We start from the raw sequence: 14,154 nt of genomic DNA on the forward strand, positions 1-14,154 counted from the left end.
CCCCATTAAACTCCTGACCACCCAGCTTTACTCACTGGCCTCCTGCATGCTGTTTTTTGTAAATCACTCCCATCTCTTGGCAATTTTCATTATTTTCAAAAATGTTATCATTGGTCTGTTGCTGCTGACCTCTAACCTCCCTTTCATGTCCAGGGTCCTTGAATGTGTTGTGTTATAATCCAGGTCAGAAACTCCAAAGTGTTTTATGAAGTCAGCCTAGATCATAAGTTTTGCACTTTAAATTTTGGCATGGGTCAGCATAAAATGTTTCACTCCAGGTATGATTCAAATGAACCCTTAGGGAGATTTTATCACAAATTTTATTTACAAATGCAGTTAACACAGAACATTTACCAATTACAAGCAAGAAAAAAACAACCATGATACCATATAAACCTTAACAGCTCCAAATACTGTTCCATCCAAACAAACCTTCTTGCAGACATACACCTGCCTCAGGTTTAGCACAGAAAATAAGAATGCTCACGTGATGCTGGATCTTGAAGCTTTTCAACCCCCTTTGTAGTTCACTCCTTTGGCTGGAGAATTAAAACTCTGACTTCCCCGACCTGGAGCTCCCAGCACACTTGAGGTAGAGGTAGAGCCACTGCTGGCTTCTAGCTTTTATGTGGAGATGCCGGCGTTGGACTGGAGTAAGCACAGTAAGAAGTCTCACAACACCAGGTTAAAGTCCAACAGGTTTACTTGGCAGCACTAGCTTTCGGAGCCCCAAGCTCCTTCCTCAGGTGAGTGAGGACTTGTGTTCACAAACGGCATATAAAGACACAAACTCAATTTACAAGATAATGGTTGGAATGCGAGTCTTTACAGGTAATCAAGTCTTAAAGGTACAGACAGACAATGTGAGTGGAGAGAGGGTTAAGCACAGATTAAAGAGATGTGTATTGTCTCCAGCCAGGACAGTTAGTGAGATTTTGCAAGCCCATAAAGCCGTGGGGGTTAACTTGCCTGGGCTTGCAAAATCTCACGAACTGTCCTGGCTGGAGACAATACACATCTCTTTAACCTGTGCTTAACCCTCTCTCCACTCACATTGTCTGTACCCTTAAGACTTGATTACCTGTAAAGACTCGCATTCCAACTATTATCTTGTAAATTTAAGTTTGTGTGTTCACAAACAGGGCATATAAAGACAAGTCCTCACTCACCTGAGGAAGGAGCTTGAGGCTCCGAAAGCTAGTGCTGCCAAATAAACCTGTTGGACTTTAACCTGGCGTTGTGAGACTTCTTACTGTTCTAGCTTTTAGCCAGCAAACCACTGACAGCAAAATTTTCACTTCAGAGGGGTAAGAAAGACTGCTTCCAACTAGTCAGCAGAATTTCCAATACCAGGGAGAGAGACAAGAACACTCTTTGCAGTTTGGCATCCAACCGCTTCTAACCAAAACTGAAAGTGACTTTGGAATTCCCTATGAAAAAGAAACTGTCCAAAGCACCTGACCTGCCAAACCGTTGTAAACCTGTAAAACTCCAGGAGATTGCATTAGGCCCAAATTAAAAATAAACGTTGCTCCAATTATCCTGCTACAGCAACCATAAAAGATACCAGGACAGGCAGTTCGGCAACAAACACAGAGGACATGTCCTCTTAAAGAACTGCAGAGAAACATGATTAAAATATATTTCTTAAAGGCACAATATCATCAGAGTTGTTACTTCCCAGGTCTGAGCTCTTGCAACTCTCTGCTGACATCCCTCAAATCAGTCTTTTGCTCTCTTCATTACATGCCGTAATGCTAAAATGGCCCTAACTGAAGTCGACATTTCATTGAATTAACTCTGTTACCACTTCTCGACGTCTCTCTTTGCCATGGCTGATCATACCATCATCCCCACCCAGCATCTTTCCTCTGTTGTCTAACTTCATGGGATTGCCTCATTTGGTTGCACTCATTAGCACTTTGATTGATGCAAGTACATCTTGAATAATGGCTTCCTTTTGCAGTTCACACAGCTGCCCCAAGCAACTACCTAAGAGATATCCGTGTCTTCCTGTTCACCCTTGTCTGGGTGCTAACCCATGACAACATCATCCAAAGACAAGGGCTCAGCTCCCAACTGTATACCAATGGCCCACCTCTTTACACACTTGCCCTTCCATGTTACCTGCTTGTCTGACATCAGTCCTGGATAAATCTTTGTTTGCTTCAGTTAAAAACTGGGAAGACCAAAGCCGCTGCCACAAATTATTCTTGCCCTCTGCTCTCCCAGCTACTATTTTAAACTGTTCAACTCCAAGCTGAACTTCCAAACCAATATCCTCTCCATCACCAAGACCCCCTATTTCTATGCCTGTAACATATGTCCTATCTCAGCCCAACTTTCACTAAAACCATTTCCATTAGCACATTCACATTTAAATTCCAGTAATCTATGGTCTGACCTCCCATCCATCACAAACTCCAACTAATTCAAAACTCTTGACAATACCCTGACCTGCTTGTTCATCCCATTCATGCTAACTCAGATTGCTTCTCACTCCCCTTTATTTTTGCACTCATATCACTTTATGGCCTCACCTATCACTGTAACTTCCTCCGACCAGACAATTCCACTTTTCAGATCTCCACTCGTCTGACTGTGACCTCGTCTGCATTCCTCCCTCCCTTCACCATGACAACTTGGCTGGAATTCCTCCAAACCAACACAAGCCATTCAGCTCACTAAATCTGTAGTGTTCTTTTTCCCCACACAAACCGTCGAATCTATTGTTCCTGCTTTCCGTACACTTTTAAGATGCATTTTTCCCCAAGTTGCTGCCTTAATTGTATCCTGAAAAAATTTCAGGCTGTCAGCCAGTTTCATGTTCTTTTTGCTCTGTGATGCTCACATGGCTGTACTCTGTTCAGATTGCAACGTCACAGACCTCTGACAATCCCCATTGACTCGAATCTTAACAGTATCACCTTCCTGACACACAATCTCCTGGCCAAATGAGTGAGTGTAAGTGTTATTTGTCAATTTGCTTTTCCATTCTGTGTTTCCACAAGGGAACCACAACTAGTGTTCATACCATGCTTTCAACAGTGTAAAACATCACAAAACACTTCATAGGAGAATGGTCAAATTTGACATGAAATGAACTATTAGAACAAATGTTTGGTCACGGGTAGGTTTTCAGGAGCGTGTCAAAGGAGAGCAAAGTAGAGATTTTGGGGGAGATTGGAGCCCAGGCAGCTAAAGGCACAGCCACCAATGGTAAAATTATTAAATTTGGGGATGAGCAAGAGTTGGCGGGTGAGAACATGGGGGGCTATGGGGTGGGCTAAGGAGGAACAAGATCATAAAGAGAATCGAAAACAAGGATGAAAAGTTGGAAATTGGTATTACCAGACCAAGAACCTTTGTAGATTAGCGAGCAAGGATAATGGTTGAATGGGACTTAGTGCAAGTTAGTGGACGCCCAGAAGTGTTTTGGAATGTGTTCAAGTTTATGTAGATTGGAAGGTGGGAGGCCAGCCAGGAGAACACTGGAATAGTCAAGTCTAAAAGAAATAAAAGCATTGAAGAGGATTTCAGGAACAGATGAGTCAAGATGCAGATAGAGTAAGATAATACTGCTGAGGTTTAAGTATGATGTGGAGATGCCGGCGTTGGACTGGGGTAAGCACAGTAAGAAGTCTCACAAAACCAGGTTGAAGTCCAACAGGTTTATTTGGTAGCACAAGCAACAAGTTTTCGGAGCACTGCCCCTTCATCAGGTGAGTGGGAGTTGTGTTCACAAACAGGGCATATATAGACACAAACTCAATTTACAAGATAATGATTGGAATGCGAGTCTTTACAGGTAATCAAGTCTTAAAGGTGCTTAACCCTCTCTCCACTCACATTGTCTGTACCTTTAAGACTTGATTACCTGTAAAGACTCACATTCCAAACATTATCTTGTAAATTGAGTTTGTGTCTATATATGTCCTGTTTGTAAACACAACTCCCACTCACTTGATGAAGGGGCAGTGCTCCGAAAGCTTGTGGCTTGTGCTACCAAATTAACCTGGTGTTGTGAGACTTCTTACGAGGTTTAAGTAAGCAGTATTGTTGATGGAACACATCGTTGGAAGATCAGGGTCAAATACAATAATAGGTTTGCTTCAGCCTCATGACTGTCAAGGAGGGAATGGAAAAGATGGCAGGAACTGAAGACAATGGCTTTGGTTTTCCAAGTATTTCGTCAACCAGCACTGGATGCCAAATAAGCCGCATAGCAAACCAAGATGGTGGTGATGAGGTTCAGTTGGGCGTTGTTGACATAAGTATGGAATCCGACTTGTTCTTGGATGATGTTGCTGAAGAGCAGGATGTAAATGTTAAATTGGAGGGAGTCAAGGGAAAATCCTGGGGGCACTTGTGAGGTAACTGCTAGAGTGGGAAGAAAGGCTATTTGAGGGCAAATCCACGTCTGACTTGTGGGAGGCTTTTAAAGGTCAGTGCAGGTGATTGTTTGGCTGAGTCTGAGTGGATTAGCATTGAACCTGGAGAGGGAAGTCTCACCCAGCTGGATGATGGAGAGATATTGGAGGTGGATGTTGGCTCGGGTGAGGATGCTTAATTGGGTGAGGGCCAATTGCATCCAAATTAGACAGGAACTGGGGAATGTGGATTGGGAGCCGCTATTTGATGGCAAATCCACACCTGACAATAGAACAACATTGGCTATTCTCCAGTCCTCTGGAACCTCATCTGTAATCAAAGAGGATGTGAAGATTTTAAAGGCCAGTTGATTGAAGTGCAGGACAGAAATGAGGAATAGAAATGGCAGGATTCAGGAACCATGGATGACAAGGGAAATTGTAAGCTTCGTCAAAAGTAAAAATGAAGCATACCATAGGTCTCGGCATCTAAAAACTGACAAAGCCCTTGAGTATAGTGAAAGTAGGAAGGAACTTAAATGCAAAATTAGGAGGGCTAAAAGGGGCCATGAAATGTCTTTAGCAAACAGGGTCAAGGAAAATCCCAAGGCTTTTGTGCGTATATTAGGAGAGGGAGGGTAACAAGAGAAAGTGTAGGCCCACGCAAGGACAATTGAGGGAAGTTATGCGTGGAGCTACAGGAAGTGGGTAAGATCCTTAATGAGTACTTTGTATCGGTATTCACCAAGGAGAAGGACATGACAGATGTTGAGGTCAGGGATAGGTGTGTGAGCACTCTAGATAATGTCAATATATCGAAGGAGGAAGTGTTAGGTATCCTAAATTGCATTAAGGTAGACAAGTCCCTGGGGCCGGATGGGATCAATCCCAGGTTACTGCGGGAAGCAAGGGGAGAAATAGCTGGGGCCTTAACAGATATTTTCACATCCTCTTTGATCACAGGTGAGGTTGCAGAGCACTGGAGAATAGCCAATGTTGCTCCCTTGTTTAAGAAAAGGAAGCAGGGATAATCCAGGAAATTATAGGCCAGTGAGCCTGATGTCAGTGGTGGGAAAGCTTTTGGAGAAGATACTGAGGGATAGGATATATGCACATTTGGAAGAAAATGGACTAGTTAGTGACAGGCAGCATGGTTTTGTATGGGGAAGGTCATGTCACATCAACTTGATTTTTGAAGAAGTGACGAAGATAATTGATGAGGGAAGGGCTGTGGATGTAGTTTATATGGACTTTAGTAAGACATTTGACAAGGTCCCACATGGCAGACTGGTACAAAAACTAAAATCACATGGGATGTGGGGTAGGCTGGCTATATGGATACAGAACTGGCTTGGTCATAGAACAGTAAGAAGTCTCACAACACCAGGTTAAAGTCCAACAGGTTTATTTGGTAGCAAATACCATAAGCTTTCGGAGCAATGCTCCTTCGTCAGATGGAGTGGTCTCTGTTCTCAAACAGGGCACAGACACAGAAATCAAATTACAGAATACTGATTAGAATGCAAATCTCTACAGCCAGCCAGGTCTTAAATGTACAGACAATGTGGGTGGAGGGAGCATTCAACACAGGTTAAAGAGATGTGTATTGTCTGTGTCTGTGCCCTGTTTGAGAACAGAGACCACTCCATCTGACGAAGGAGCATTGCTCTGAAAGCTTATGGTATTTGCTACCAAATAAACCTGTTGGACTTTAACCTGGTGTTGTGAGACTTCTTACTGTGCTTACCCCAGTCCAACGCCGGCATCTCCACATCTTGGTCATAGAAAACAGAGTAGTGGTGGAAGGATGTTTTTCAGAATGGAAGTCTGTAGCTAGTGGCGTTGCGTAAGCATCAGTGCTGGGACCTGTGTTGTTTGTAGTATATATAAATGATCTGGAGGAAAACGTGGGTGGTCTGATTAGAAAGTTTGCAGATGACAAAGATTGGTGGAGTTATTGATAGTGCTGAGGATTGTCAGAGGATACAAGAGGATATAGATAGATTGGAGACTTGGACACAGAAACAACAGATGGAGTTTAATCCAGACAAATGTGAGGTGATGCATTTTGGAGGATCAAATTTAGGTGTGAATTATACTGTAAATGGCAGAACCCTTAGGAACAGGGATCTGGGCATGCAGGTCCATAGTTCCTGAAAAGTGGTAACACAGGTGGCCAAGATGATTAAGAAAGCATATGGCATGCTTACCTTCATCAGCTGGGGCATTGAGTACAAGAGTTGGGAAATCACGTTGCAGCTATATAAAAACTTGGTTAGGCCGCATTTGGAGTATTGCATAAAGTTCTGGTCACCACACTACCAGAAGGACATGGAAGTTTTGCAGGGGGTGCAAAGAAGGTTCACTAGGATGTTGCCTGGTCTTGAGGGTGTCGGCTATGAGGAGAGGTTGAATAAACTAGGATTGTTTTCACTGGAAAGACGGAGGCTGAGGGGAGACCTGATAGAGGTCTACAAAATTATGACAGGCATAGACATGGTGGATAGTCAGAGGCTTTTTCCCAGGGTGGAAGTACAACGGGGCACAGGTTCAAGGGGCGAGGGAGAAAGTTTAAGGCAGATGTGTGGGGGAAGTTTTTCACGCAGAGTGGTGGGTGCCTGGAACCAGAGGTGGTGGTGGAAGCAGGCAGATTAGCAACATTTAAGAGGCATCCGGTTGGGTACAAAATAGGGAGGGAATAGAGGGATATGATTTGAGTAAAGGCAGGTTTTTTTTTAAGTTTAGCTAGGGCATCATGATCGGCACAGGCTTGAAGGGCCAAAGGGCCTTTTCCTGTGCTGTACTTCTCTTTGTTTAACCCTGTCAAAGACTATAGATAGGTCAGGAAGGACGAGGGGAATAGTTTATCATGGTTACAGTCACACAGGATATAATTAGTGTCTTTGATAAAGGATGATTCTACGAGTAGTGTGGATGGAAATCTGATTGGATGGATTCAATCATGGAGTTTGGGAAAGGTTGTTATGGATCTTGTCACATTTTGACTCAAGAACTTGGGAGTAGAAAGTGAATTTGGAGACAGGGCAGATTTGAAGGGGAGAGGGTCAGTTGCCAAATATGAGGAATTATTAACAATATCAACTAACATGGGAGCCAGGAAGGGAGATTGGATGACCAGCATGTCGATGGAAAGAGGATCAAACAGGAGGTGAGTATTATGAACAAGATGAGCTCAGAGAGGAGAGAAAGTAGAGAGAGATTCAAGTTTAGGGACATTACAGGAAGGGAGAGAGTAGCAGAGCAGCTGAATGGATGACCTCAACCTTAAGTCCATGAGCTCCTCACACTTGCTGGAGGTGAGGATGGAGGATGCAGGTGAGATTTCATTTCTTTCTCAGTAATTATACACAATTTGTTCACAATGTACAGATATCATAGCAATGCATTTGATGATACAAAAGGAGCACCCATGAATATTGTTGGATAATTCAAAGCAATTTCAACATTTTGAGGTGTTTTGTTCCACCTGTATTCAACTGCAGAAAATAAGTTGTGTTCATGCAAATCTGAGTCTTTATCAGAAAGGCTTACAGAGCACATATCACTTGCCATCTTTTAAAAAAATGGATAAATAGTAGCCACTTTCAGAAGGCAGAGAGAACAAGATAGAAAATGATTGTCCCTTGCCATTTATCCATATGTTTAGGAAGCTGTGACACCAGAAAACTTTCATTGAAGTAGCCAAAGATGGATTTGCAAAAGATTGGAACCCATTTCCATTGTAAGAATATGATTTTTACAGTGAATTTTATAATCATTATCCTCTGTGCATCAGCAGCAGTGTGTGCATAATCAATAACTTGCCAGTAGCCTGTCTTGTTTTTGGCTTTGCTACATTTTTCTTGATTTGGCACAAGGCTGTGCCGCCTTGATTAGTTTCCGCATTATATTTTGTGCACTTGACTCCTTGACCGTAGGCTGGGCAGAAATGGAGCAGCTGGATTGTTGATTAACACAAAATGTGATGGCTTCAGAATTATTGAAGTCACAGATACTTTTAACAGCTACTTAACTAAATGTTAGATCATGCTTACTTTGGTGGATTACACTGGGGTGTTTTGCAAAGATTGGGCAGGAGAATGGAGATAATGTAGAATGGTACACCAATATTTAAACTCTAAAACCAAAACTTTTTATTCGTAGATGTAATGTTTACCAAAACTTCTGTTTACAGAGAGGAAAGCAAAGGCTTGGCCTCTGACTCTCTCCCAGTGCTCTGCATCTAGGAACTGTTCTGTTGCTGCATTGAAACTTGCATTCCTGCGTCTTACAATCCTCACTCCAACTATGGTTCCCTTGTACTGTACAGCAGGATATGTCTCCAGCTGCTGCTTAATCTAGAACGGTCGTTTCAGTTCATACTATACCAGGTTTGTTCTCAGACTGCTACAACTGGATTGTGGGATTTAGAGGGGTAGTTCCTGTTTATTTGCCTGCCATCAGATTAATAAACCTCTATCCAAACCTTCAGAGAACAATGTGCTCCGACACCCCTTCCCTCCCACAAATGCATCATGTGACCTCCCACATTTCCTGGGCAGCAAGTTGCATTTCTGCGAATTTTGCACTGGTTGGGGAGAAAGCAGATGGAGGAGAGCAAGTAACTGAGGTAGAATTTTTTTTAAAAAGTAATTTAAAAAGGGGAAAGAGGGATATGGGGGAAAACAGGTGGGGAGGTGGATTTGGGACCAGGGAGAGATCAGCCATGATCTGATTGAATGGCGGAGCAGGCTTGAAGGGCTGAACTTCTGCACCTAATTCCTGTGTAGGAGGGAGGGTTTGCTTTGTGTACCAATTTCTGCTGAGTGGTGTGGGTGCTTTAATTGCAGTGGAGGGTCGCTGGGGAGGGATGATGGGTGTTGGCTTATGGCCCACTTTGAAGGTACATCTCGGATGGGCAGGAGTGGTGGGCGAAGAGATTGATTCAAGATGTGAAGTGCAGGAGCTATTTCTGCTAATGTATTTGGGGTGATATGCCCTGATTTCAATTCAGTTTGTGTTTCAGACTTCTGATGTGGGATGTGAAGGGAAAAAATACAGTCATTGGGGGCTTAATTGTGCTACTGTCCTTCACTACCCATGATCTCAGCTCTGTTAACCTGGATTTTTGCTTCACTGAGCAGAAATCACTGCCAACCACAGCTACCATCCAATAATTAGTTTCTTCGGTTTTTTTCTTTATCCATACAAGCTTCCTGTCCTGTTTTTCTGGTCATTGTTTAGTGTGAATTTATATTCATCAAATGCCCATTAACCTTTCAGTACTGATTTTCTTTGAGGAGAGCTGATGCCTGAGTTCTTTGGTCTGGCAGCTCGGGGCTTTTTCTCAAGTTCAAAATTGCTGAACACTTGGGAAGGAATTCTGAATTGACTGTCAAAAAAATATAGGTGAAACTCCTCAAAGCCTGTATAGTCAAATCCTGAAAAGCGACAATGGATTTTGGCTATTGCAAAGGTGCAGAACTGTACATATAATTAACCTGCTTAGTTGAGTGAAAGACTGGGATTCAACTATATCCTAGGCAGAAGGGGAGAACCAGTGAAAAGAAGCACTATCCTAGATGGCGTATTGTCTTGTAGTTGCGCTACATTGAATAATATACGACAATAAGGTATAGGAGCAGAATTAGGCCATTCGGTCCATTGAGTCTGCTCTGTCATTCAATCATGGCTGATATCACCTAATGCATAGAGCAAAGCATCACCATGCCCAAGTTCTGGATAAATTTCTTGCATATTTTATTTTAAACACATTTCCAAGATAAAATAATGAATACAAACATTAGTGCCCTTAAAAAAAATACATCAAGAAACTTCACAAATATGGCAAACTTGCACAGACCATTCAGCCTAAACATTAGCTTTAAAAGTCAACCTGAACAGTTCTGGATTATTTCAGGATTGGTCACTTTTGAATTCTCTTTTTTCTAAAATGGTTAACCAATGCACAGCAATATCTTTATCCAGCAATAAAACGCGGCACCATCCTAGTGTAGTTCAATGCTACAAAGAGGTCAGTGCGGGGATTTATTTATTGCAATTTCTTCCATACTGTGAAGAGAGGGGACCGCTGGTTCCAATTTCAACAAGGCCAGCTAGAGACAAACAGCTGGAGGAAGGAATTCCCTTAATTCACATTCTCTACTGGCTTTTTAAAAGAACAATGAGAAGTCAAAGCAGAGCTTATGCTCTCTCGACAGGGGGTAGGTTCAACACACTGCACTGGGAGACTTCAGAAATGAGAGACAAACACCACATAGGCAATATGAAATTATTTTTAAAAACGCAGTCTTAAGCATCAACTCGTTAGATTGAGGCAAATTTTCAGAAGAAATGGCACAGCTGTCTCATGTCAAACAAAAAAGTCCATTGCTAATTTTATGCCAAAATCATTTTAGCTGCCCAACAATCAGATGGATCAAGTGGTTGGGGTGTGGAATGGACTCTCTGCAGTGATAGTGGAATCAGACACTTTAGGAACATTTAAGGGGTTATTGGATAGGCACATGGAGCACACCAGGATGATAGGGAGTGGGATAGCTTGATCTTGGTTTCAGATAAAGCTCGGCACATCATCCTGTTCTATGCGGTACTGTTCTATGTTCTAAAACAGCCTGGATGACCCCAGGTGCAAGCCTTGGTCTGGTCTAACTAGAGCAGTGTCAGTATCACAACTATTTTCCTTGGTACCCATTGTTTAGGGCAGTGGTTCCCAAACCTTTTTCACTGGGCCGCACTTTCGGAATAAAAATTTGCTCGCGCCACTCCGAATTTTTTGTTGATAAGAAATACATTCAAAAAAAAAACTCCTAGCAGTGCTTGATTCATAACATAGAACACAACTACTTTATAATATGATCATGGGACATCCAGAAAGTATAAAACAATGTTTGTTTAAACCATGTTTAAATGTTTCTTTGATTGTCCTTGAATCTTCCCGCCACACTTGCCATCCTCTCTCGCCACACCAGTGTGGCGCGCCGCACCCTTTGGGAACCACTGGTTTAGGGGATACGGCAGGTTTCTGCAGCTGATCCAGTCATGCTGCTGGAAGTATGCAGTGCCAACGAAGAGTGAAAACATACGATGTCAAAAGGCAGTTGCACTGTCCTTGGCTCATAAAATGGACCATTTGGGCCTGGTGCAGGAGTGCAGCACTAATCCTGTTAAGTATTACAATTTATTCTGAAATTCAGCATGGAAAATTGATGGCAGATAGCGATCAAGAGCAAAATGGAAAATTAAATGTAGCAAAATGAGACTTTTTTAAAATTGTGAATCACAAAATATTTTTCTTGATGGTGAGTGGCAGGTTGTTTTAAAAAAAATTGTGGATCATGATAGCTTTTGCTGACAATATAGTTTGGAGAAATTTTAAAATGTTTCACTTATTCAATGCTTAATTTGTAACAAGTTAAAAATTGACAAAATTCCAACTTGAAATAACTTCACTAGAGAATTACTGCAGCCATCAACATTTGAATTACTCATTCTCCGATTACTCATTATAGTACCTGGAGTCACACATCCTTCCATTCACAGCAATAACATTTATACACAAAGCATCCAAAATGGCATAAAGTGTTATTCTCTCTACTGTCTTGTATTACATCTCCAGTATCGGTGTGAAGTTGCAACCATGATTGCCACAGCACTAAAACGAGTGATGCTCGTTCCAATGCTCAATTTTTTATAGCTGAGGACAACATAGTAATCTTGGTTTAAGAAAACTTTCCTCAAAAGATACAAAATTAATGTCAACACAGTCCAAAAAGATGTAATATTTTCTTCACTTCTGGTAAACACAGCAATTTAAAGTCTATTTTAAGCAAGTCGGATATAAGGTGCAGGCTTTGATGTAAGCTCTGCCTCTTCTGTGTCTATATTCCAGTCGTTATATCCCACGGGATCATTTAGAATCTGCAGATCATGGCCACCTTGTTTTAAAAAAAAAATTTGCATTAATTTGTTTGAACAAAATTCATATAAATTTGAACCATTTAGTTTAGTTAATTAAATGGAAGATGTCCATCAGAAGTAATCAGAAGTTATGGAAAGTTATGTACAGGTTCAGAAAGAAAGAGGCAAATGGAACAATGGTCTTAGTCTCAAGGGAGTTGGAATTCAAGTGACAAAAGTGACGCTTTAATTGTATAGCACTTTGGCCACACTCTTATCAGGAGTAATAAAATCAGTTTTGGCGATAAACCCAAGGAAAATATATAATTACTTTGGAAGGGGCACAACACAGTTTCATCATAACAATACTTTAAGTGGCAGAACCCTTAGAAACATCAACATAAAGAGGATGTGGGTGTGCAAGTCCACAGTTTGCTAAAAGTGGCAACACAGGTGGCCATGGTGATTAAGGTGGCATATGGCATGCTTGCCTTCATCGCCTGGGGCATTGAGTACAAGAATTGGCAAATCATGTTGCAGCTATATAAAATCTTGGTTAGGCTGCATTTGGAGTATTGCGTGCGGTTCTGGTCGCCACACTATCAGAAGGACATGGAAGCTTTGGAGAGAGTGCAAAAGAAGGTTCACCAGGATGTGGCCTGGTCTTGAGGGTGTTGGCTATGAGGAGATGTTGAATAAACTGTTGAATAAGGGTTCTTTTCACTGGAAAGACAGAAACTGAGGGGAGACCTGATAGAGGTCTAGAAAATTACGAGAGGGATAGACAGGGTGGATAGTCAGAGTCTTTTCCCCCAGGGTGGAATTGTCAGTTACAAGGGGGGGACAGGTTCACGGTGAGAGGGGGAATGTTTAAGGGTGATGTGTGGGGTAAGTGTTTCACGTAGAGAGCAGTGGGTGCTTGGAACGCACTGCCAGAGGAGGTGCTGGAAGCAGGCACATTAGCAACATTTAGGAGGCACCTGGATGAGTACATGAATAGGGAGGGAATAGAGGGATATGGTCCAAGTAAGGGCAGAAGCTATTTTTTTAGGTTAGTTAGGGCATCTTGATCGGCACAGGCTTGGAGGGCTGAAGGACCTGTTCCTGTGCTGTATTTTTCTTTGTTCTTTGATACCAGGGCTTAAAATGAGGTCAGGTTATATAAATTTGGTTTGTATTCCCTGGAGTTTAGAAGGTTAATGGATGATTTAGCAGAGGTCTTCAAAACGATATGGCATTTCAATTGGGGAGATACAGAGAAACAAGTAAGCAATCTTAAACTTGGAGCTAGGCCATGTAGAAATGAAATCAGGAAATACACAAAGGATAGTGGAAATCTGGAACTCTCTCAATCCCAAGAAAGGCAAATCAAACCTTGAAGACATCAACACCCATACCTAACAAAAAACTGTAGATGATTAAAAAGTAGGTAAATGGAGTTGAGGTCCAGATCAACCATGATTTAACTCAACGGCAGAACAGCCTTTAGGGGGCTGAATGGCCTTCTGTTATTCCTACATTTCAAATGTTTTGATAGACGGATGAGCAGGTAACTCCAAAAGGCAAATACCGCGCAACCCCCACCCCCCAAAAGAAATCTGTATTTGTTGTGGAATTTTAACTGCGACAGGATGGTGCTTTGGAGGACATAGGTTGGAGATATGGTGGTGCTGATTACACATTACCCACTGGTAACTGATGCAGAGATGGACACTCAAGCTTTGAATGATGGACAACTGTCAAAGAAATTATCTTTTCAATATCTTAATTATTGTTAAAAGGTGCTCATTAGTACTCAGTCAATTTTCTAATAGCAGTGATATACTGGAATAGCTTAGCTAGAGGCATGGTTAGTTTTGGAGCA

The 14,154-nt window shown here is 42.0% G+C and overlaps 1 protein-coding gene across 3 annotated transcripts in view; it reads right to left on the minus strand.

Moving 5' to 3' along the window:
- Nucleotides 1-10,108: 10,108 nt before the first annotated feature.
- LOC144492474 (uncharacterized) overlaps nucleotides 10,109-14,154 on the minus strand; it is a 40,344-nt gene continuing 36,298 nt past the window's right edge. For all 3 annotated transcript variants that reach the window (XM_078210554.1, XM_078210544.1, XM_078210536.1), the window contains exon 7: nucleotides 10,109-12,328. In XM_078210554.1, coding sequence (XP_078066680.1) covers nucleotides 12,216-12,328 — 113 coding nt within the window. In that variant the 3' untranslated portion in view covers nucleotides 10,109-12,215. The remainder of the gene's footprint in view (nucleotides 12,329-14,154) is intronic.

This window comes from Mustelus asterias, chromosome 1, assembly GCF_964213995.1.
Source record: "Mustelus asterias chromosome 1, sMusAst1.hap1.1, whole genome shotgun sequence".
In the NCBI taxonomy this organism is placed as follows: Eukaryota; Metazoa; Chordata; class Chondrichthyes; order Carcharhiniformes; family Triakidae; genus Mustelus; species Mustelus asterias.